This window comes from Acanthopagrus latus, chromosome 1 (assembly GCF_904848185.1).
Source record: "Acanthopagrus latus isolate v.2019 chromosome 1, fAcaLat1.1, whole genome shotgun sequence".
In the NCBI taxonomy this organism is placed as follows: domain Eukaryota; kingdom Metazoa; phylum Chordata; class Actinopteri; order Spariformes; family Sparidae; genus Acanthopagrus; species Acanthopagrus latus.
The window spans coordinates 28,037,606-28,062,635 of NC_051039.1; the positions used below are offsets into that span (position 1 = coordinate 28,037,606).

Consider the following 25,030-nt stretch of genomic DNA (forward strand, 5'->3'; position numbering starts at 1 on the left):
AACGGCTCCAGCGGCAGGAACAAGCAAGCTGTCGATGTTCCAAAGGGTTCACCATTTTGCTGATGTCTGATGGAACGCATGCTCTTTCAGCAGGCATTCACTTTGGTTTTATTTGTTGAGCGTGGCGCACCCAAACTCTCATTACACCCTACTGCTTTGTCACCCCTATGCTAACAAGAGAAACTGCTGCAGTTCTGAACTGTAACATTATTCCTGTCTTGCCTCTGCCACGGGGGACAGCTTATGAATTAATGAGATGTCAGCAGAGATGTCACGTCTTTATCCACTCTATCTCGCCAAAAGAAAAAAAAAAACCTCCTTAGAGGAATTGATACAACGTAGCACCATGAATCTTTTCTGTCCCTGGTGGCTTGACTCCGGGGGCCTCATCCCTAAAAATGCTCGCTCCTCATGTTTTCTTATGACAGCTATACATCTGGAATAAAGGAACAACCAGAATAAATCCGCGGAACCCTCTTACATTGACATCAGAATGAAATGAAGCACAATTCATATGGGATTTGGTTTAATGAGTGTAATGTGCAGTACTGGGGGTAACTTCTTACAAAGTAATCCATTAAAGTATTCAGATTACTTTTTTGTTGTAATGAGTAATGTTAAGTGAGTTGGCAGAGAGGACAGCATTAACCTTTTGGAAATATTTCCCACTATTTTTGTATTTTGGAGGCGAAAAGGACAAGAACAACATCACAGTGAAATACAGGTCATGTCTCAAAGATAAGTGCTTGTCACCTGTGAAGAGCTCTTCTTCAAATTTGAGAAATGATCTGCAGGCTGAACACAGCTCCACAATACTGGTTGTAAACACCATATACTAGGCTGTAAGAGCCCATGTTGTATTGTTTTTATTGAGACAGCTGTGCCAAATACTGTTTGCCTCTGCCCAGTTCATTGTCAGCAAAATAAACAACTATAAGTGTTATACTGTACATATGCTATATTGTATATCTGTCTTCTCTTTATGTACATTAGTCTACACTCCATTTGGACAATATAACCAACATGTGCAACAAGTCGCTAAGAGGTCTACCGTCATTTTTGGTAACTCTAAAGAACTGCAGCACATTTACTTCAAGTTACTTTTTAATGGCAGTAATCTTGTAACATGCTATTAAAAGTAACGTTACCCAACAATAAATAATACAGTGTTAATGTGTAACAGAGCTACATGCAAGTGGTTTAGGTGTATGCGGGTTCACGGTTAGTGTCATGGTTTGGCAAATAAGGTGAGGACCTAAATGCAGACAACACACGGGAGGCAGGATTGAGGAACAAAAGGCGTGCATTGTTAAATCAGCTGAATGACACACAAAAACCAGCGGTCCAGGCAAACCAAAACTGAGTCAAAAAAAGACAAAAGATAAAGTGCAAACAAAGAAAAAGTACAAATCAATGAGAACACAAGGAACAAAAAAAAAAACAGAAACACACCACAGGGAGACACTGGAGAACAACACGGGTGAGGAGCACAGGGTGGCATCACAAGAACGAACTGACAGAGACAGGAGGGGTCTGAAAGATTTGGAAATGAAATTGTTTTCTTGCCAAGACTGATATTACTCTAATAAACTACACAGAAGCTGTGACACGAGCATCTCCAAAGTTCTCTGATTAAAGGGGGAATTTGTAAGATGTGTCCAAAATTAGTTCAAAATGTTTAAAAAATGAATCAACATCAACAGAATGTGAAGAGACAAGAGTGTTGATGTTATGTCAGAGACATCTGTGTCTTGTGCTGCAGAGATGTTCACTGAAGTTAACATGCTAACGTGCTAACCAGCTACCAGGTTGCTGCTTAGTCTAATAAATGAACAAAATGCACTCACTTAGTGTCAAGAAAGAAAACAGTTCTTCCACAGACACTACACAGAAAAGAACATAAAACCACAATCTGTCATTTGTTGTTTTTACACTGTTTCTTACACTACATTTTTATGAATTCAAATATTAAAAAATCCTCATTAGTGAGCTTTAGAGGTGTTGGAAGGTGGATTCTATTTGCTACCTTGGGAACGAGCCATGAAAGCTGTTTCCCCTGATTTTAGTGTTCATGCTATGTCAAGCAGGTCCTGGCTCGAGCTTCATGTTAAGTGTAGTGAGAGTGGTCAATCTTCTAACTCTGCAAGAAGGTCTATTTGTCAGTTGGTCGGTCCAACCACTACTTAGAATCCAGACAGATATATTTCAACAACTGTTAAATGGATTCCCATAAAATTTGTGTCATTCAGTGTGCTCTGGGTTAATGTTAGCATGTGGTCTAATATTATGTAACTTATTCAACTTAAAATAACAGCTTCAGAATCATTTTGATGGTACAGTGCCTTGTAACAGGGTGAATGGTGTCTCTGTCACAGCCACTCTGCTCCCCATCACTTGTTTCTACACTATGTAACTATCAGTGAGAGGGCAGGATGACAGAGTTACATACATGTTTACATCAAGATACAAGTTTTCAACACATAACATAGTAATGATGTAAGCAGTTTTGTTTGAAATTAGCACCGACATTATGTCTGACAATTTGACACAGACCTGAGAATTGTATTTATGATAGTGGTGTTGCACTCTGTGTGCTCTAAGGAGTCGCAAAGTTTCAGTTGGTATGTAAGCAGTGACAGAAAATGTGTACAGTCTCACAGAGCAGCTAGTGCGGCTGTAGAATCTTATTCTTGATGAAAACGTCTAAAGATATACAGAGACGTCTTGAGTAAAGTAGGACACCTTCTCCTCATCTCCAGCATAACCTACAGACTGTGTTTACTGTACATTGCCAGCTCAGCAGGTGCCCTAAAATATGTGCTTTGCCAGCAGAACATTATGTAAACGACCGTACCGTAGAAACAGAAACATTACCAACAACCCCTAAGAAGCTGTTTTGTACCTTCAGTTATGCTGCCTCCATGGACCTTATGTCGAAGGCTATATGGAGCAATTACACTCTAATCGATTGACTCTCTGTGCCAGCAGAGGTGGGCGAGTGTTACATCAACCATTTCATCATGTAATGTTTTCAGTTGAGAGTGTTCATGTAAGAAGGGGCCTTGATCTTTGTGTCTGTACGTGCGATCATCCTGAAGGCCACCTGGATCTATTTTAGACTATCTGCTTCAAATTCTGCACAAACCAGTGTCTGGGGCGCAAATGCAATTGCATTTCAGCAACATATTCTGTCGGGGCTTAGCAGCATTACGCCGGCGGGGTATTAGCTAAGTGTAGTAAGCAGACACAGCGATTAAGACTGTGTGACCATTGACGGGTGTTGGGTGTGGCGGCGTCAAAATAAGAGGCAGGCTTATCTGACCGCGGTTTATCTGCCCCGCCACTAATGCCTGAGCCGGTATTCACTCAACAGTCATGGAATAACCTGCTGGTCTGAAAGTTTTATAATATGTGGATTCCTTTATAGCATGCATCAAAAAAAAAATACTAAAAAGACAGAAGGGCTCTCCTCTCTTATGTAACATACTTTTGGTGGGCACTTTTTTTTATCCAAAACTTTCTAATAAATCCTGAGCAGGGTTGGACAGCCACTCTGGCTACTACCCAGTCATCTTTAGCTGTCCTGCTATTTTCTATAAATGATACTGGCTGATAAATCCAAGTGTTTTGGGAGCCATCTGCCCATGTGGCTAAGGGACAGAATGAATAGCTTTCTGCCTTTGTGTGTGTGTGTGTGTGTGTGTGTGTGTGTGTGTGTGTGTGTGTGTGTGTGTGTGTGTGTGTGTGTGTGTGTGTGTGTGTTTAATGCTGCTACAGGAATTCGCTCTTTGTATTAATGCCTCGTCAGTCTTTTGAAGGCTCCTGACCCTAGCTGCTGTCTGCTGTGCATCGTGGGAGATGAAGGTGATGCGGAAGCTCTCAGCCAAAGAAAATCCACTTTAAGGTCAGGCTTGAAGACCGAAACATATCGAACTGAAACCCCTGCAAGGACCTACAGCTTTGCTCCAGCCGCAGTAAAGTTTCAGATCAGATAACGTACTCCTGAGCTAACCACTCTGAGGAGAAGAACTTCACTCCATAAAAATGCAGAAAAGTCATTTGAATTGTAGTTTCGATTGAAACCCTGAAGGCAGTTGTATTTACTGTATTTGAACGAAGCATTAGAGTACAGAGAAATCAGCTAAGGAATCAGTTGAAGTGCATACTATTAAATACATCGAACTGTCAAGGAGAAAAAAGGAACAGCTGAAATGTCAATTCAACTAGAAACAATGAAAACAGTTTAAATTTCCAGAGAAGTTTAAACAGGCGTGTGCACTGTAGATAGTAAAGCTTCAGTTGGTATGTAATCAGCGACAGCGCCTGAAGTGTCAGTTAAAGCGTGAAAATGCGCCAAAGCGTTGAAGCTGACATTCGGTATCAAAGCTGAAAGTAGTTGAAATGTCGGTTGAATGTGAAGCGCTGAAAATGTTTGAGGTGTTCATTAAAGTGGAAGAGATGAAAGCTGTGGAAAGTTTATTTTCAAGCGTGAGCCCTGTCGGCATTTTAATTGACGGTTTGTGTGCAAACACTCTTAACGAAAATGACAGAAAACCCACTTAGTCAAACTTCAGACTACCATTACTTGAATAGAAAATGTAAGAACCTAGAGTGAGAGCGCCCTCGCCCTCCCCCCTGCAAATTCTCAGCCAAGGCTCAATTATTTTATTAAGAAGGAGAATCTGAAGAGAGATAAAACAAACTTTGCTCAGCATCACGTAACAGATCTAAAGGTTTCCTAAATGAAGAGAGAAGATAAACCCGCCTCTGTGGAGAGCTTTCCTGAAATGTCGTCATGGTGAAACACCTCATGCTGTTACAATAGTGGACGGACACATTGTGTTATTCTGATGTATTGCTTTCACCACTTGACACTTGAGTAAGAGATTAAGTGTCTCATCTAAATGCAGGAGCTGTCAACATCCCGGTGCCACCGCAACAGGTTCTGAACACACCGATAATGAAAGTCAGGCTGTAGTTTTTAGATGAGGCGCCACTTGAACTGGCTGATATGACGAAGCACTTTTCTCCTCCGACAGCCTGGCTGTCTTTAGTGCGGGCGCCGCGGCTCACAGCAGCGGCAGCAGCAACAACAAAGCAGCGGGTGGCTTTCTGTTTCTGGAGTCAGCTCCAAAAGAGTCCCCGCGCTCGCAACTCACAGGCACCCACGCCGGCTCACCTCTCGTCTCGAGCACCCTCTTTGTGACCTTCATTGCCTTTTGGACATTTCACTCATCAGGCAATTAGCTCTCCTGCTTTAAAGTCTGAACATGATAAAAAAAAAATGTTGCATCTGATCTCTCCCTCTCTCTGTCTCTGTCTCTCTCTGTGTCACCTTTCTTGTCCTCCCTCTCCTCACGACCTTGCGCTCTTTTTTCCTCACATGCTTTCACGCACACAACCAGAGCAGGAACGCACTGTGACATTTAAGTATCACAATTTTATTACAAAAATTAAATTCTTCATCTCTCAGTTTTGCCATGCTTGGAGCATATAACAATACAGTAAAAAACCCAGACCCAGAGAAGATAGTAAAGCAGATTTCAACAATGCCTTCACAGCACTCTGTCATTCATGCTGTTACTATACAAATACTGTAACATTCCTAATACAGAGTAGTACAAACACCTGCCAAAACACATCATGTCAGATAACAAACTGTAATTAAATTACATTTACCAGAGGAACAAGGAACTCAACCCAGCTCAGAAGAAAGAAAACAGAAACCAATAAACATTGAAATTGCAACTTATAACATACTGAAATGTGCTGAATATTTGTACCAGCCCAAGGCACCCAGGCTTTGTAGCAATGTTGGCAAGTGAACGACATTCTTACAGAAACACTTGAAGCGAACAACGATTACAAATTGTCTTGTACCACAGTCTGACTTTGCAGTGTCCTTCAACATACCCTCCTCTCCTGGCGATCTCTTCGTCAGTCACAGTGCAAGTTCCGGAGGGGCGGGGCGGAGTGAAGGGGTGGGGTGGGGTGTGTTGGGGGGGCGGGGGGAGTGAGAGTAGGCGGGTGGGGTGGGGGGGTGGGGGGTCTTCACAGGGAGCTGGACCGCGTCAGACATCACTTCACAGCGCCAAACACTGACAAGAATTGGATGGACAGCGTAATCTCCCACTCACCAGAGGGGAAGGGGGTGGGAGTGATTATGTAATTCCTCACTTGGATTGTGAATTGTCCAAACATAAGGCGCAGATTGCCAGCTGCCGGTCCAAGACGAAAATAAGCCAAATGAAAAGCTTAGGTGTGCTTTCAACTGAACGTCCAAGGGAGGAGGAAAAAGGAGCAACAAATAGCAGTGCTTTCTCAACGAGGTCTTCGAGATGAATTAGATTTTTTTTTTTTTCCCTCGAGATGAAAAGTGTTGTTTTGCACATAAATACCTAAGAATGATAAAAATCCCAGATTTAAGCTTACCAATAACTTAAGTAGTCTCTAACAAACGTCAAATGAAGACAGGAACGACAAAAGCTCAGAAATACAGAGAGGCCTTTCTTTAACGGTGAAACTGCAGTTCAGTTGAGCGAACGGCAAGGCTCGAAGGTCCATTTGGTCGCTCCGCCAAATATTTCGATGTTGCTCTCCGTCCAGGAGAAGACGTTCCCGGCCGGTGCTTTGCTGTTGCAGGTTGCCAAGTTGTAGATCTCGGCGATAGAAAGTTTCCTATTCCAGATATTCAAGTTTGCTAGCTCGCCGACGTAGGCTTGTGTCGCGTCGAAGCCTCCTCCTAGCGTGTCCTGTGAAACAATGCAGTCAAGTGTTAGTTGCCAGTTTGTCAAGAGTGTAAGTGTCTATTTTGCAAAGGTCGTCTGGATGGAGAGGGATTTCCAAGTTGAGATAACAGGAGAGTCCACACGGTTTCATGTGACGAAACCTTAAGTTGATGCGCAGCTGACCAACAAACCATTTTGTTACGGGTGACATCATGTGAAAGGACTTCTGGTCTTAGATATGGATTAATCCTTTTAAGCTCCCTTTAGCTAAGAAAATACTAAATAAACAATACATTTAGGAGCATATGGGTTATCTTATCTTTTGCTGGAATCATGAATTAACAGTTAAAATAACTGTAATTTGGCCAAATGCTTGAGTATATAAAGATCTGTTAATAGGGAATATGCACTCCATGTTTGCTGCAAACTGATTTTCTTGTAAAATAAATCCCAAGTAGAGTTTCCCTGTCATGATTCAGTGAGGCACCCTTATTTTTTTCCAACCTTGGGAAGATGAATTGCACGCTCATTTGACTAGAACGCCTCAATTAGGCACTCCACAATCTCCTCATAAATAAATATTCCCATGGTTAATCTTTGTCCAAAAATAAATGAACAATCATCTCAGGATTATTATTATTATTATTATTATTATTATTATTATTATTATTATTATTATTATTATTATTTGCAATCATTGATTTGAGTAGGAGTATCTACCTGCTCCTGTCCCAGGACCAGCACTCCCTCCGGTTTGATGGGGTGATAAGGTGCCAGGTTTTCCCCACTGCCCCGCATCACGCCATCCTGGAAAGCCTCCCACATCCCGTCACGGGTGGTCCACGTGATGCACAGGTGATGCCACTTCCCGTCGTTGATGAGGAACGGCAGCTTTGCAACCTGCAGCAGAGAAGTTTCATCAGTCACATGTTTCTCTCTTAACAGCACCCCCCATCACACTTGAGTAGCAGAGTCGCTCCCTGCCTGAAAACACATCTCTTCCACACCTTTCTCTTCTTCCTGCTGAATCACTTCCCCTAACACGGATCTTTTCTTCTATAAAAAGGACTTCTGCTGCTCACCTTAGCACCTATTTTTATTCCATTTCCGCTTCTAGCACAGGGGAGTTGTCAGGTTACTCTGACTCATCCTAGCACCAAGTTTCCGCACTGACTGTACAATGTCCCACACACACTAGCACACCACATGTGGACACAAAAAACCACAATGGTGCCCCGTGTGGGTCAGTGACTGCCTCTGTCCATGATAATTCATTACCTTGTCATTGATCAGAATCTCCATGGGGTTGTTCCCCCACTCGATCAGCACCAGCTCGTTGGACTGACCCGGGACGGCGTAGGAGAAGGGTGTCCCGACCCCGGGCGAGGCGTTGGACTTGATCCACAGACACACGCTGAAGGAGTACATCTCAGGGAGGCTCCTCTTAGCTTTGGCGTACATGTAGTTGGTTCTCAGGGGGAAGGTGAGCTGGAACTTATCGGTCGGCCTGGTTTCTTTACCTGTGGGGTGAGATCAGTCAGTTACACCCTGTCACATTTAAAAAACAGGCAGTATTTTTCATCTGGAATCCATCACACCCCAGGTGGAGGGTGTGATGAAGACTGTGGGGTTTATAGGATTAAAGAGTCTTTTAATGGAGATCACACAAAGCTTCTGGAGGAGTTAACAGGTTGTTCAAAATATTAACCTCTTATAACATATGAAAGTCCATTGTTTTGCTGTCTCTCCCCTGTACATGTTGGCTCCCTCTCCTCCCTCGCTCTGAAATTCACCATACCCAGGCGCATTTGCATGTGCAGAGAAGCTGATCGAGCCTCCAGAAGGCGCCGGTGCCAGGCCCACCCTGCAAACTTTCTGCGCCCCTGACCCCTGCCCAACCACCACCCCACCCCACCTCCTTTGCATACAGGCTCTGTATGCAAGTTTGGCTGTGAAAAAACATAAACTCAGCGAGGCTCAGGCGCTAACAGGTCTTGAGATATGCAAAGCAATGCAGCTCTCCTCTCCTCCCTCACACTGTCTGTGCGCACCGGGATTGCTGCGGCACCGTAAACGATTTCAATATTGAAGAGTTCGGTTTTCTTTTTTTTCTTTTTTCAGTTGTTGTTGTTTTTCTCTCGCGCGTCCTTGAGCTTAAACGCCAATTAAAGTACACCTAATCTTGTTAAGCCCCGTTCACTGCCCGTCGCTCTGTTCGCCCTCCAGATCCGTAACGCACCTTTCTCCAGGTCCGTGATCCGGTGGTGCAGGGAGGTGAGCGTGGACTCCACTCTGTTCCGCTGCTCGGAGTCATTCCTGGAGGCCGGTTTGGTCTCCTCTAACGTGTTGACCCGGGACAGAACCTGCTTCTCCATGTCGTCTATCTTGTTCTGCAGCAGGTCCTTCAGGCTGTTGGCTTGCACGGTGTTGTTCCCCCGGCTGTACTGCTGCAGCGGACACAGGAGGACACACACTGGGTTAGAGGACTTTACTCAACACTTAGTCTGGTGTTAAACTCACTGACACACTGCTCCTAACCTCACTGCCTGTTTATCTGTGTGTGTGTGTGTGTGTGTGTGTGTGTGTGTGTGTGTGTGTGTGTGTGTGTGTGTGTGTGTTTGTTTGTTTGTGCTGCGTCAAATTATTCAAAAGGCATCTCTTCTGCGCTTGGTTCACTTTGCATGATGTTTCTCGTTAAGGAAGAAAAAAACAGATGCACTTGAACACATGTGGCTCGGAGCAGAGAGGCACGAAGCCAGAACAGCCTGGCAGCTCTGCATTAAGACAGCGAGCCCCCTCATGATTAACAGCAGGGAGGACTCGTCTAATTAACTTGTGACCCGCTCAGCCCTGCCCTCTGCTGCGCGCCTACCTCTAGATTCTCCAGTCTCTGTTTCAGCGTCTGTAAGGTCTGTCCCAGCTGGGCCAGGGTGTCCGTGGTGCCCCGGGACACGTCCCCCATCGTGTTCTTGGACCCCGGCCGCCTCCCGCCGGGTCCCGCCGCAGGGAGGCTCTGGCTCTCGCAGCGGCTCAACTTGGACGTTAGTTCCCTGATTGTCTCCTTTTGGTTCATAATGGTCTCCTTCTGCTGCAGCACGGTCTCCCGCAGCTGCATGACCGTGGTCTTCAGGTCCTCCGCCGGACCGCTGTTCTGCATCGTGGCCGTGCACAGGTCCATATCCTTGGGCACCGACGTGCAAATAAACTGCGTCTGTCCGAAGTCTTGCGCGGAGCTCTCCACAACAGCCAGGCAGGAAAGTAGAAAAAGTTTCCAGGAGAACCCGTCCATGGTTCCGGTCATGTGTTGCCGCTGCAGCGTGCCGGTGAGCGTGTGGCGTGTGTGAGGTTTCAGCACCACGGAGCTGTCCACTGAAGCTGTGAGCTCTGCGCGCTGTGCGCACTTTTTATAGCGGACATAAGGCAGCGCAGCTCCACTGCATCACTGAGGGGAGGCAGCGGGCTCTGCTGTACCTACAGAGTCCAGCCCCTTATTTAAGGTCGTCCGCGCTGTTTGCATGAGCACCCACACAGTCAGCACCCACTGAGGCGGAGAGCGCCTACACGGCCCGTCTGTGTAGTAGAAGGCGGCTGTGAACTACCACGCCCGCAGTGGAGGAGTAGCAAAGTCTGCTAATGAAGTAAAAGTAGTAGAGAAGTGAAGGAATCTTGCTGAAGTAGGACAAAGTAAAGAAGTGTTATCAGCACAGTGAAGGCCTACTAACTTTAATTACACAGATTATTCTGCTCTCTGACAGCAAAGTGAAATTTAAAGCGCCCCAGACTACATTTACTCCTCCTGACCACATCCAGAGATTTATTCTCTTTTTCTCCATAAATGAATAACAAAGTTGTTCTGAGAGGGAAAAGGGGGTTGAAGCTCTAAAGGTGGCGGGGTCCGCCACATAAATACAATGAAACTGTGTTGTCCTTTAAAGCCAGTTTGTTTATTATGCCATGAAACGAAGCAGATATGATTTATTTCGTTTTTGTTGTTGTTGTTGTTGTTGTTTTTTTTCTCTTTTTCAAAACTACACAGTGCACCTTTAATACAGCCTCACAGAATGGCTCCCACAGAGCGGAGTTATCGCTCCACCTTAAATGAAAGCCGCTCCTCATCGTCCACAGGAGCGGGTCCCACGGTCAGAGTCCCCCTCTCCTCTCCTCCCCCCTCCTCCTCTCCTCTCCTCCCTCTCCTCTCCTCCCCCTCCTCTCCGTACAGTCATCGTTACGGAGAGTGTGTCTTACGGGGTAACAGCGTTGGCTCGTCAGTGAGGTTACAATACAATCAGCCGCTTCACTTTCCACACGACACGTGGGCTCCTCACACTGTGAACATGTGACTTGTGTACAGAGGGGGCGTCTGTCAAAGAGTCAGCCGGACAGAGAGGCTCCTCACATGTGTTCCTATCAGCAGGCGCTGCACGGAGAGAGACTGATGAGTCCAAGTAATTCAACAAAGTGTTAGGTAACGACCCCCGACGCTCCAGCCTGTGATATGCATCACAACACATCACCGATGACGGCAGTGACGTAGGAAACACACCGAACTGCGCGCAACACTGGCAGCAACTTCCGCTGGAGTTTAGTGTGGTGTTACAGAGCATGATGGGTAAAAGACTGAAGACCTCTGAAGTACCAACATGTCCCCTAAAGAAGTCTACAGCTATTGTTAACTTCTTCTTTTACTTCTTTTCCCTTCTTTTTTTTGTCTCCTTCTTTGTCTTCTTCTTCATCGCCGTCTTCTTAGTCTTCTTCTAATTCTTTGTCTTCTTCTTCTACTTTTTTTTCCTCTTTTTCTTCCTTTTCGTCTTCTTTTTCTTCCTCTTGGTCTTCTTCTTCTTCTTTTACTTCCTCTTCATCTTTTCTTCTTCTTTTTCTTCCTCTTCGTTTTCTTCTTCTTTTTCTTCCTCTTGGTCTTCTTCTTCTTCTTTTACTTCCTCTTCATCTTTTCTTCTTCTTTTTCTTCCTCTTCGTTTTCTTCTTCTTTTTCTTCCTCTTGGTCTTCTTCTTCTTCTTTTACTTCCTCTTCATCTTTTCTTCTTCTTTTTCTTCCTCTTCGTTTTCTTCTTCTTTTTCTTCCTCTTTGTCTTTTCTTCTTCTTTTTCTTTTTCTTCCTTCATCTTTGTCTTCATTTTCTTCTTCTTCATCACATTCTCACATTTAAATGTTGAAGCATGTACTGCATTAGCTCAGGGACAACACATGTTTGTGAGGAAATGTGTGTGATCTTTCCTTTTCAAGCAAGCTCAATAGGCCATACTGTCACTGTGTATTCGTTGACCAGATGCTGTTAAAGATGGGAAACGTATTTAAATCCTCCACAGACTGATATAAAACACAAATTAACTCCTATTTAAAAGGTATTAAGCCTTTTTTCTTTTTGCAAAACCCAAATAGATTATATGGAAGTCCCTGATTTTGATTGGTCTTCTTGTTACTTAAAACCTCATTTGAGTAAAAAAAGTAAAATGTTAATTTCCTATCTGACTCTACTGAAGGCCTCACTGAATGCCTGCTACACTGTCTGTGTCTGCCTCTGGCAGTAAAAGCAGGCTATATTCACTGTTATTAACCACTGCGCTGCTTGTCCCAGAATGGTGTCTTTCTATAAAAGGCAGGTTCGCTGCCAGCTGAAGAGTTACCGCCTGCTTTGAGAAAAATGACCTCTCCCTCTCTGTCGCATCAGTGTGACAGAGTGCTGCTTTAAAACTGTGCCATCAGGCGGAACCCAGGAAACAAATGTGCACTCTGAACATTTTTAGCAGGTCTTTAATTTTGTTGCGTTGCTTTTCAATAGGACTTTTAGACTTGTGCACGACGTTGCGGCAGCCGCCGGCTAAGATGGTGTGGAAATTGACCAAGCAGTCCGCCTTAATTTGTTTAATTATTGATTGTAATCAGCAAGGTGCCAAGCTGAAGGCAAGAAACCGCAGATATAACAAATGGTTAATGGCAGAGTCTAATTGCTGGGGCCCAAGACAGACATGTAGCCGAACAAATCCTTATCTCAGCACATGCACATTAAAGACCAAGCAATACCTGTCATTACTGCTCATAGTCTGAACTGTGCAGAACAACAGCTAATGCTTCGTTCACTCTCTGCAGCAGACCAGCAGTAATGGGTGCAAGTAGAGCAGCTTTCAGTGCTTTTGATATGCACAATTTAATGCTGATGATCAAGCTGAGCAGAGCTTCCAACCGGGAGGCAGCCCATCTCTGATACAGTCGGGTTACAGTAAGCGCAGAGCAGCTATATATATATATATATATATATATATATATATATATATATATATATATATATATATATATATATATATATATATATATATATATATATATATATATATATATACTGTATATTCACTTTTCATCTCCTATCCCACGCATAAAATAAGTGCTGCAGCGCCATATGTTCAGCCATGTTTCCTTTCATTCTCACCATGTGCCTGCTGCTAAGTCTGCTGTAACACAGAGAAAAAAAATTGCATTAAATGTCAATCAGCTTTTACTGAGCTTTCCAGAGTGTTACTAATATCATTCGTTGCCAGGAACTTTTGGAAACTGGCACCCTTGAAGAAATATTGTTAAGGTTGACTTTATTTTCACAAACTCATTTGGTTTGATTTAAAAAAAAAACAAAACAAAGTACTCAGGAGGGACTTGATCATTTGAAGCCAGTCTTTTGGTATGTCCTGCCTCCATGTTTGGCGGGGAATACGCGCGGTATCCTGCTCACCCGTTCCTACTTCAGCTCAAAAGTTCAGAGCACAAGGTCAGATCTACATGCATCAGCTGGCAGGCTGAGCCGCACTCTAGGGGCCGGTGTGGAAAAGGGGCTGAAATCCATAATGATCAGTCTCTCAGGCTCACTGAATAATGCAAGGCTTTATAATAGAACCCACTCTCTAATGGCAGAGACAGATAAGAACAATTTCACACACTGGCAGCAAACTGCTTGCTTATTTATACAGCATCTGCAATAGCAGGGAGAGATGATGGGGGGGGGGTAGCACAAACAAAATAAGAAAACAAGGAGGGTTATAGTTTGGGCGGAGGTTGTTTATATCTTAAGATATAACACCATCAATTGTCTCTCTACTGTAAATCATTATCATGTTTTCCTTTGATCAGAATCCCTTCTCATTCTCTTTTGCAGTTCAAAGGAACTGCGGATTTAATTGTTAAAGCTATTAACTGGCTCTGTTTGTTCTGTCCAGGTTCCACAGAGTGAGCTTTACTTTCCCCCTGCGCACACTTCACCGCCTCACTTCTGACTGCTGAGAATTAAGATGCGCTGCCAGGTAACTGGAGCCTGAGCACAGCAGCGCCACTGACTCTGCGGCACTGACGTCTCCATTTCAACCGTCACACAGAGAGCGAGATGAAGGGTTAGTCAGTCCGATGGGACGTCTGCACTGGAGAGCAGTGTGCTGCAACAAATCCACTCCCACTGTGGACAGCAAGGAGGAATGGCCGAGATTGGAGGAAGCACAGGGAGTTTATCCATTCACATATGCAACACATTCATCCGGACTCATGTATAAACACACACACAACGTTGAAAATCATTTAATCTAGAAGCGTTACGTCCCTCCACACCTCATGTGTGTCGGAGACTCACGGGACTGGATGATGAAGGCTTGACCTTAAAAACTATAATCGATTGCTCCTCACTTGTCAGACTGAAACATTGTTTTATTGATGTCCAGCCACACCACAGAGCCCTCCAATAACTTATCCCCCTCTCATTAAAACTCAAAGTGATATAAACAAATACTGCTGGAATTACGCGTTCCACTGGGTGCTAAGCTAACCTCATCATAATTCTCCAAAGCCTGCACATTAATGCTGTTGCTACGACAGCACTGTTCATCAAACCGCTTGCGTTGGCCTCATTGGGCTCCCTCCAGAAATAACATTTTCCCCCATTAGGGCCTCGCTTCGACAAGTTTGTGGCCAAAATGTGTCCAAAATAGGAAGTGGGTTAAGTCTTTAACATCAGACGGCCTGTGTGAAAGATATGGGAATAATGTGCTTCATTTGCTCTGTGGGAAGAGTGGTGACAGCATGCCAGTCTCAAAGATTTATTATGTAGTTTGACACAGCAAATACTCCAAAGCAAGGTTCAATGATATAAAAGGCCTCAGTAACCCTTCAACCAAACTGGGTCATCTGTCATTACTCATATTTCCTATTGAAAAAGCAAGTACATAAATATAAGGTACAAGGGTAATTTTTATAATTTTACAATGCAATGTTTTATCACAAAATTATCTTTGCAGTCCATTGTTGGTTAATTTACAAAACCACATATATATGAATGAGTGAATGAGTGAATGAATGGGTCATAAAAATAAACAAACAAATATATTATGTAGGGATGCCTCAGAAGAATTCAGAATGGCCTGAGAAAAAGAAGCTGCTCTGTAGTCTGGTGGAAAGGCCCTGGATACTCCTGTATGTCTTGTCAGACAGCAGCAGGGTGAACAGATTTCGGCTGGGCTGGATGTTGTCTTTTAGAAATCCATAAACTTCTTTGCAGATTCTCAGGAACCGTAAACTGTTCACCTCCTCCACCTTAGCTCCACTGATGAATCACTCCCCCAGCGTGGGTTCTCGGCCAGATCCAATCAGGATAGCCTCCAAAATGCCAAGATGGTGACGCCATGCTTGCTGACCCTAAGACCTCAAAAATATGGAGGACTGTGAAACCAAAGTCGGGCTCGGGAGTTTGTATCTGTGAACATTTTTATGTGTCAAATAACTGAAACTTAACTTTGAATTCTTAGAAAAAAAAATGTTGAACAATTAGCCCTTTAGTGTAAACCTGCTAAAATCTGTTGCATATCATATTATTTATCAATTTCAGTCCTTCATTTCCTTAAAAAAAAAAAAAAAAAAAAGTTTTGGCCCCTGCTCTTTAGACTGAAGTTCCGTCATGGACACACCAATGTCTTACTTTTCACCAACCTGTCGACAGGAGCCCCATTCACACTGCTCTTTGTGTGAGTGGATCCTGCGCCACTTCTCCAAATCCTCCTCTGTGTGAAAGTCTCAGGTGAAATTTTGCTGTGGCCCTGATGTGCCTCCGGAGGTAGTATCAGAGGTGCAGCAGAGGTAACCTTACCTGTGTGAATGGATAAGCCGTCGGCATGGAGTGGGGGGGTGTTGATCTGAAGGCATTCGCACTGTGATAACTAAACAGATCCTTCACTCTACAAAATAACGTAGTGTGAATAAACAAAGGCGGAGAATTAGCGAACCTCCGCTGCGGACATGCAGAGTCTCTGTGTGATTAAGAGCTAGGGATTGACAGGTGCAACCCACCAGGTTTGGCAGAAAATTCAACGTGGCAGAGTCTACAGCCCCTTTCCTTTAAGACTTTATATAAGTGCATCTGAAATTTGTTTTCATTGTCTTTCTCCCCTCTGTTTCCACTGTTGGGTTACACTTGGTATAAAGAGTTTACAGTCTATATAAACACACGATATAAGTCTAATGGAGAAGTCAGTTTTCTTCTGTGCTGTGGAGGCAAAAGTGTTTTACAGGTTGGACATGTCTGCATCAAACTGCCTCTCTGAACACTCTTCAATATTTCTTCTCTCTTCTGTGTATCTTTATAGCCTGTATAGACAAAATGAATTTTGAAAAATCACACGCTTTTGGACAGACTTTCTCATCAAAGGCATTAATGATGCTGCACATGAAAAGTAATGGAAACGGTCTCTGAAGACTGAGAAAAGAGAGCTTGAGTTCAAATCCTGGTTACACCTCTGCAAAATCACTGCATGAAGTGGCTCTGAAATTAGACTGTCTTTTTGGAAAAGTTACACCAATTAGACAAAGTCTTTCCTGAGTCCACTGGGAAAGAGTGTTTTTAAAGTTGTGAGATGATCCAACAAGCACGTCAAGTGAAGCGCACAGCAGCCTGAGGTCTGATTGTTGACAGACTCTTTAATTGTCTCAGTGCAGATGAACTCAAAAAGGTTTTGATGATATTCACCCTGTGTTAACTTTGGAACAGCATTTACATAATCTTTTCCTTTATCTAATCGTGTTGCTGAGATAGGTCTCACAGCTCTAGTGTGTGCGTGGCGTGGGCCTGTAACATTATCACCACACACTGTATTTATCTTCAGAAAGGTCACTTTTTCCCTGCTTGTGAAAATGTCGCTGTTTGTGCTAACCAGTGGTCTCTAAAAAACACACATACTCGTAAATCAGACCCATTCTGAGGTGCACCATCCAGGCAGAAAATAAACATTAAGCCTTCTAAAATTTTATACAGTGCTATAATGGAGCAACCGTTCCCACAGAGCTCGCGGTCTTAAAGACAAGCTGAAGCACTTATCGTTTAGTGGCAGAGCGAGGCCATGGCACTGTGGGAGCAGGTGTGTTTTAGGACTCAATAACATTGTAAAGATGAAACCCTGTAAAGCAGAAGGGTCTGGAGTGGAAGAGAGTAATAGGGAGAGTGAGCTCTCTGCACATCCCCTCTCAATTACATCAAGTGACCAAAGCGTCCTTGTAAAATACAACTCTCTCTGCCACGGCCCTCCTTTGTGCGGTGTTATTTCTCCCGAAGGGAGATTAGATTTTGACCGAGGTTGAAGGGGACCTAGTTTACAGAGAGGACAAAAGTGGAGGATATTTCATCAACAATTCAGGTTCCTTGAATCGCAAGTGAACAGAATATGGTACAAAAATGTTTTACCTGCCTTAAATTATTTTCAAATTAGATGAAGCTTGATGTACAACAGCACTTGTTTGCTGTCGCTTCAGTGATAAATGTCTTTTTTTTCTTTTTTTAACTTTTTCAGCTGTGTTTCAAGGAGGGGTTAAGATACTTCATTATCTGTTTATCAGTGTCACATTCTCCACACAGTTAATTGAAACACAGTGTTATCATCATTCATATTTGGGTGTATTTTTCAAATGTTTACATCATATAAAGTGGAGCAAAGCTGAGAGGTCTCAGTGTTGTACCTTACAGTTTATTTATATACAACAAATGAGCAGCAGCGATGAACTGCTCATCAATAATACAGACGCAGAGGGTTTTTTGATCAGCACCATTGTCCTTTGGAGGCATGTTTGGGCTCACAAACCAACCACTTAATAACCACAATGGCATTTGATTTTAAATACTAGTAAAGGGAGACCTCCAGCACTGTTGATTTTCATCAGAATCACACTGTACGGGAGTGTAATTTATAACCATCCCTTTTAACCGGTATGGGCCAATTCAGTTTAATGCTCGAGTGCAGCATGTGTTAAATCTCTCTTTGTTCAGTTGTATTTTCCGCATGTGTGAGCTTTTAAGACCTTGAGCGATGACAAGCGAGGCAGTGTAATCTGAATTTCAGAAGCAAATCCCTTAAATCAGCCCGAGATATTGCGTTTTCTCATGTATCTTTGATGTTGCATGCAAGGCCACTTGACACTCTCCCTGTTTCTTTACAAGGCGCTCGCTCTGAAGCCCCTTACAGAGTACAGCTGAGTCTGGCTGCTTTGTTCATTCACTCATATCTTATTAATCTTTCTTGTTGTTAGGGAGAGATTACACATCTACAAATTAATTTCATTCAGCTACATTGCAGTCTGTCTATTTATGAAGCTAGCTTACTAAGCTATACAGCAATCTACTGTACAACTGGCTAGCTATCTAAATTAACAATGAATGTTAAATATTTGTTTGATGTAAATAAATTAATGAATATAAAACACCCAGTCAGTTGTTAAATAGCCTACACTACACAGACAGCACCCCCTCAGGGCTTATGTGGTATTGTCTCAAATTTCCTGCTTATTGTATGTACTGGAATTGAGGTTAGTGACATTAAACTAGTTGAGTTGACACATGTGATGCATGCTGAAGATGGACACTCCTCGCTGTGTGCGCACATACAGCAAAGTCTCATACGCTCATGTGCAGAGCTACTGGATGGTGGAGCACATAACATTATATACAGCTTTTATGCACGAAATGTTTGTGTTGAAAGAAATGTATTACCACCCAGATTGTCTTTTCTAACAACATAATCAGGAAATGTTGTTAATTAACGTATCTTGAGAAGAAGAACACCTACATCAGAACGCTGTTGGATATTGGACTTCCTCACAAACAGACCCCAGGGTGTTTGGATTAGCAGTCACACCTCCTCTAAATTAGCGCTCAGCACTGGAGTCCCCCAAGGCTGTGTGATCAGCCCCCTCCTGTTCACACTGTGCACCCATGACTGCACCCAAGAGAACTCTGACGTGTGCTGACAACACCACCACCAGCAGTCACATTACAACAAGCGATGGCAGTTCATATCTTTCTGTTTTAATATTCATATTCCTTTTTTGTTTTCTTTTTTTTCTAGAAAATTCTGGCAGGCCAAAATGAACCTTTTGATGGGCCAACTTTGGCCCAAAGGCCTCACATCGGGCAGCCTTGGCAATGTGTTGTGTCCTGCACAAGCTGCATGCTTCTCTCTTGCGTACATGTTTATACTCCCTGCGCTGCTATTATAATGGCACAGAGGTATAGATAGAAATAAATCTGTCACGTTGTGTCCCTTGAGTTGTTAAAAATACCCAACAACACTTCATATTCAGCTTCCACAGAAAAACACTACAAATGATGGTCAGAGTATTTCATTAGCGACTATAGTCATACAGCTATAATGTCAACTTGCAGGGTTTCATAACATGCATTCTGTTCAGATGATGATTCAATTCAGCCTGCCCTTTCATGAGACAAAAAAACCCCATCTCAGTCAGCTGAAGTGGTCTGTAATGGTTTGCCCTCAGACCCAGGCACTCCACAGCACCCACACCTCTCATTGTGTTTGGGAAGGTGAACAGCAGTGAGTGTTCACTGATTCTGGAAATGCTCCTCACACTTCTGGTGTGGGCTTGTTCATGGAGCTCCAGTCTTCTCCAGAGAAGAGCAGCCTGAGCGCTAGCCTCATTGCCAGCCTGTGTGTGTGTAAATACAAATGTATGTGTGTGTATGTATGTGTGTGGATGTGTGTGTGTGAGTGTATGACAATTGCTTTTCTGTGCCTGTGACGAGAGTGTCACAAATCCTTCCAGCTTCCGTCTTTTCAAATACAAAGTGACATCACCATTATTGAACACATCACTTGAAAACTCAAGGTCAAGGTCAATCATTCCCCCCCACACACACACACACACACACACACACACCCTGTGTCTGTTGGTCTCTCTCTGTTTCATGTGTATGTGGTTTATCAAGTCCTCCATTCAGGAAAAATGGTGAGCCTTTTTATTCAGTGGAAGCTGAGTTATCTCTGTTTGCAAATTGCTGGTAAATCGCATAGTAAAAATACCAAACTACAGAAAGTAAAGAAGGAAGTCACAGTGTTAATTTGCCAAAGTAAAATCTCACTCTCCCAACCTGCTGACGCAGGTAGTCTCTCAATAAGCGTCATGTACATTCATTTTGCTGGGAGGAAGACACACACGGTAGACACCCACATTCATTCAATTGACTGGGTGTTGTCTGGTATAATATGAACTCATTGATCAAGGGTAAATGGAGACATGTCTGGAGGATGTTTACTCCACGAAGCCTGTACGGTCATGAATGAATAGGTACCTGTGTAAGTGGCTATCGATTATCTTGTCAGGAAAAGCTGCTGGCAATTACAGAGGAATTGCATGAGTATGGAGATAATTTATATCTCTCAAAGCTAATTATTGACAAAGCGGTTTGGTAGGTTTTAATAAGAGTGCGGTTGTCAGATACAGTAATGCTTTAAAAGCTGCGTTCAAAGCATATCTGTCGCTTCTGCGTGTTGCTGTGTGCTGAAATATTCAACAATGCAACAGCACAATCATCATGTAACAGCAAACATCATGATAACAACTGTAGCTTACCTCACTGAGCTGAGCTTTTATATTGATCATTTGTGATGACCAAGTGAACAGCGGACAGCTTTGTCCATTGGACCCTTGATCGTCAAGATATACATTTTGTCACCTTCTGCAGGGACATAGCTAACCTGTAAGTAGTTGCCTTTTTTTTTTTTTTTTTACAACCAGCAGATACAGATAAATGCTCATCTATATGCATGTATCGGTCCAAGTGATGAATCTGTTTCAAATATTCACTTTCCCTGAGCTCTGGTTTAGTCTGCACCAACTCCTGAGGGAATTATCTGGCTGTTTAGCTGCTAAATGTTCCACTCTGTTCACCAGCTAATTGCTGACTTTGACAGTGTGCTAGTTGATGTTGTACAGGTAGCATATAGCAACACATTTCAGACACAAGTTATCATGATCACATTACGGTCGTGGTCAAAAGTTTGATTATAAAAACTTGCAAAGGACATGCAGTGTATCTATATACCACAACAGCACCTCAGATTAGGGCCCACATAAATTCAAGTAGCAGCCACGTCTCAACATCAACTGTTCAGAGGAGACTGCCTGAATCCGGCCTTCATGCCCAAATTTGCAAAAAGAAGCAATTAATGAGGAAGTACAACAAGAAAAAAAATGACTGGGCCAAGAAACACAAGGAATGGACATTAGAACAGTGGAAGTCTGAACTTTGGTCTGAGACTTTCGGTTCCACCCACCATGTCTTTGTGAGCCGTAGAAAAGGCAAGTGGATGGTTTGTACATGCGTGGTTCCCACCGTGAAGCATGGAGGAGGGGGTGTGATGGTGTGGGGCTGCTTTGCTGGTGACACTGTTGGTGATTTATTCAAAATTCAAGGCACACTTAACCAGCATGGCTACCACAGCATGCTGCAGTGACATGCTATCCCATCCGGTTTGCATTTAGTCGGACCATCATTTGATTTTCAACAGGACAATGACCCAAAACACACCTCCAGGCTGTGTAAGGGCTATTTGACCAAGACGGAGAGTGATGGAGTGCTGCGCCAGATGACATGGCCTCCACAATCACTCAACCTAAACCCAGTTGAGATGGTTTAGGGATGAGTTGGATAACAGAGTTAAGGCTAAGCAGCCAACAAGTGATCAGCACCTCTGGGAACTCCTTCAAGACTGCTGAATTGGACAGAGAGAATGTCAGGAGTGTCCAAAGTTGTCATCAAAGCAAAGGGTGGCTACTTCGAAGGATCTGAAATATAAAACATATTCTGTTTGTTTAACCCTTTAATCTACGAGAAAACATTGAATTAGAAGGTGTCTCCAAACTTTTGACTGGTTAGTGTAGGTCTATTTTTTCATTGAGCTGTGCACTTACATTATCCCAAATGTTTCCAACAATATTCAATCTATGATTTATTCAAAGTACCACTGCGTTTCATCTGTCTGTTGCAACAACTTCCACAAGAGTCAGAGAGTGAGGAAGGAAGCTGACAAACGGGACTTGATGCAGTTTAAATAAACCATTAATACATTACCTCATCACTAAACATCTCTGTGACATGTAGTTAGATTTTAAATACCAGTGATTGTTGTAGGCTGCAGGCTGCAGGGTGTTTTTCCCCTGTAGCCAATCTGTCCTTGAGTCAAACTGCCTTGAACTCTGTTAGCTTCCTTACAGTTATCAAAGTATGTATATAGAGCAATAAAAAGCATGTCCATGCTGGGAATTATGCCTTCCTTTGCATTTTCAGATAATCATCACAAACATATCCAAAAATGTGGTCTTCCTGCCCTGTGTGTGGTACGGCATGTGGTGATTCTCTGAAATTAAGTTGAAGTATGATTCTTAAGTACTTGCACTTAATTATTTCCAGCAGATGGCATTTTTATGCAGTCCATGGCACAATACTGCATGTTCAGGAAATAATGAATTCAATTAACATCTCACTTTAGTGGTTGCTGTGTGTGTATTGTTGCAGTGTTTTGTGCCTGTTTGTTTGGAGGATAGGACTGCTTGCAGCCCCGCTTCAGGACCAACTGGCAGGCAGCTTTGACCAGGTAAACACTAGCTTTTATCTAAATTAAAGCACACTTCATATAGTTTGTTGACTGGAAAAAAAGAAATATAAGTGGCTGTAAAATGGACAGAACTTGTGAGATGTCTTTCAATTTAACACAATGGAGCTGTGAAGTGTATACAGTATAAAAGTGTTCTGTTAAAACATGTGTAAAGACATCTCTATAACAGCAACTGTGTGCTTTTAACCTTCTTCATGTCCAGAGTTTCATCCCCCGGCCCCAGTGTTCAGCACCTACTCCTCAACATGTGCAGTTCATCCCAATGACCCAATCATCGCCCACTGCCCCCGACCTCCTTCAGGTTCGCCTCCATCCCTCCCACCTGGTGTCCATGACCATGTTGTCCTAAAGAGTGAGACACATCTGATGATCCTCCTTAAACAGGATTAAACAGCACCTGTGGGAGAAACGTGACCATCTACGTTGGACTCCGACATCTATTAAACTGATTGGAGAAGGAATCTTTCCTCCTTTTATTTATGTGAACATCTCAGGTGAACTAGGCCCACGGGAGTCTAGAAGTAAACATAACAAAGCTAACTGAAACTAAGTATCCCTACGAGATGAAATGTAAATAGTTTAAGACGAAAAAATGTTTATTCAGATTCCTCTCAGAGATCGAAACCCAAATTAGTTTCATAATAACTCCAAATAAGCCAGTAGAACATGAATGCAGATTCACACGCCTACAACACCTACAGCCCAGAGTCCACCAAAGTTTTTTTTGAAGCTATACGTCAACCCCCAACTAAAGCCACTAACCTCTATCAGCTTCAGCCTCTGTTTTCAGGCCTTGGCAGCCAACCCCACCAAAGTCCAAAGTCTGCATGCCTCCTCTCCAACCTCCACTTACTAGTTCCAACAGACAGCATCAAGTTGTACCGGCAACTACCACCTGCCTCCATCTGATACTGAGCTACACCTACAGCTCCATCAGTCTGCTATGATCTAGCTCTGCCTACAGCCTCTGACAGACAGATGTTTCAGCCTGAGGTAAATCTGTAAGTATTAGCAGCTGACAGAAGCACTAATTTCTAACTTCAACACCCTCATCCACCTGCCATGGGCATCCCTGTTCTCCAAATACAGCATTTGTCAACAAGCGGCTGCCACAGTGTTGCCTCATGTAGCCATATGTGGCACACCCCTCCACCCGCTTCTTCCAGTTTAAGCTCCAGCCTCCACCTAAAATCTCTGAGAACCAGTCTCCAGTCAGTCATTCCCAGCTACTATCTACAGTATGAAGCAACCATCCTCTGCTCTCTCTACCTCCTCCTTTACCTGAACACATCAGTAGGAAGTCTTGGCCCTCCCCTGTACCTGTGGCCTCACAAAGCCACCTACAGGTGGTCCAAGGCTGAGTCCAAGGTTCAGCCTGCAACCTCTGTGTTCAGGCCTTAGAAGCCAGGCTCACCAAACTCCACCAATCGCCTTTACTGAACAGGATACATCCAATATGTTGTTTTACTAATGTGCTGATATTTGTTGTGGTTTTTTTGTTCTGCACCACGGTGCCAGCATCAATCTACAGCTTTTGACTGCGAGCTTCTGTCCCCATTTCTGTCAGCAGCTTTGTATTATGCCAAGATAGATCAAACCTACATTTTATGAAAGTACTTTTTTTTTGCTTTAAACATATTTAATGTTTTCTGTGTTTTACTATGCCTGTCACAGTACCTCAGTGCCAGTACAGGTCCAGTCGTAGCCTGCAGCCTCTATTGGCACCTAGAGCCACACATCAACAACCTTTTTTACCACCAGGTTTCCTGCTCCCTTTGCCTCCAGCCTCCGATTGCAGCCACTGCCAGCTATCTGCATTCCCAGCTAATGCCTTCGGCCTTGTCAGATTACCCTACCAAAGAATATATAAAATATCTGAAAACAGCTAAACCTCAAACATCACTAAAATTCAACATGCACATCAATGCACCAGTAATATTAATCCAACAGCAGATATAATAGTATTACTGTCATGGATATTTTACTGGGCAATTAGTACTTTTCATAAGTTAATGCTGGATATGCAAGATAAAACTGATAGTTTGAATTCATCCAACCTAAGCAATCCCAGAGACACTCCAAAACACATGAACACGCACTGCCTGACTATGCCAACAGACTGCTGTAGTTCTCTTGTTGGTGGCTAGTTCACTATGTTCAACAAGCTCTTCTAGTTCCTTAAGTCTAATAATACAGAACTTAACAGTGGTCACAAACACACCTCAGTCTGAAAGCCTAAATAGCCTGACAGTCAGTCCTTGAATCTACTGCTGCTGCAGAGGCTCTTTTCTTTGGTTCAGGGGCTGTGTGCTAGCTAGCCCTGGTTAGCTAGCTGCCCAACAACAGGTTTAGATATTATGTACT

General features: G+C 43.3%; 1 protein-coding gene across 1 annotated transcript; it reads right to left on the reverse strand.

Moving 5' to 3' along the window:
• Positions 1–5,420: 5,420 nt before the first annotated feature.
• LOC119009584 (neuronal pentraxin-1-like) lies at positions 5,421–10,145 on the reverse strand. Its single transcript, XM_037081394.1, has 5 exons — positions 9,601–10,145; positions 8,968–9,175; positions 8,007–8,248; positions 7,449–7,628; positions 5,421–6,752 (listed from the first exon to the last, which is right to left on the reverse strand). Exons 1-5 carry the CDS (start codon positions 10,027–10,029, stop codon positions 6,531–6,533), a joined length of 1,281 nt encoding a protein of 426 aa, XP_036937289.1. The 5' UTR covers positions 10,030–10,145; the 3' UTR covers positions 5,421–6,530.
• Positions 10,146–25,030: the final 14,885 nt, after the last annotated feature.

Bases quoted from the DNA above. Each gene is read 5' to 3' on its own strand.
- LOC119009584 (XM_037081394.1), bottom strand. From the start codon at position 10,029: ATGACCGGAACCATGGACGGGTTCTCCTGGAAACTTTTTCTACTTTCC. The intron at 8,249-8,967 runs GTGCGTTACGGA...CTCACCCCACAG, and splicing joins GATCACGGACCTGGAGAAAG to GTAAAGAAACCAGGCCGACC. The intron at 7,629-8,006 runs GTAATGAATTAT...TCTCTGCTGCAG, and splicing joins AGATTCTGATCAATGACAAG to GTTGCAAAGCTGCCGTTCCT.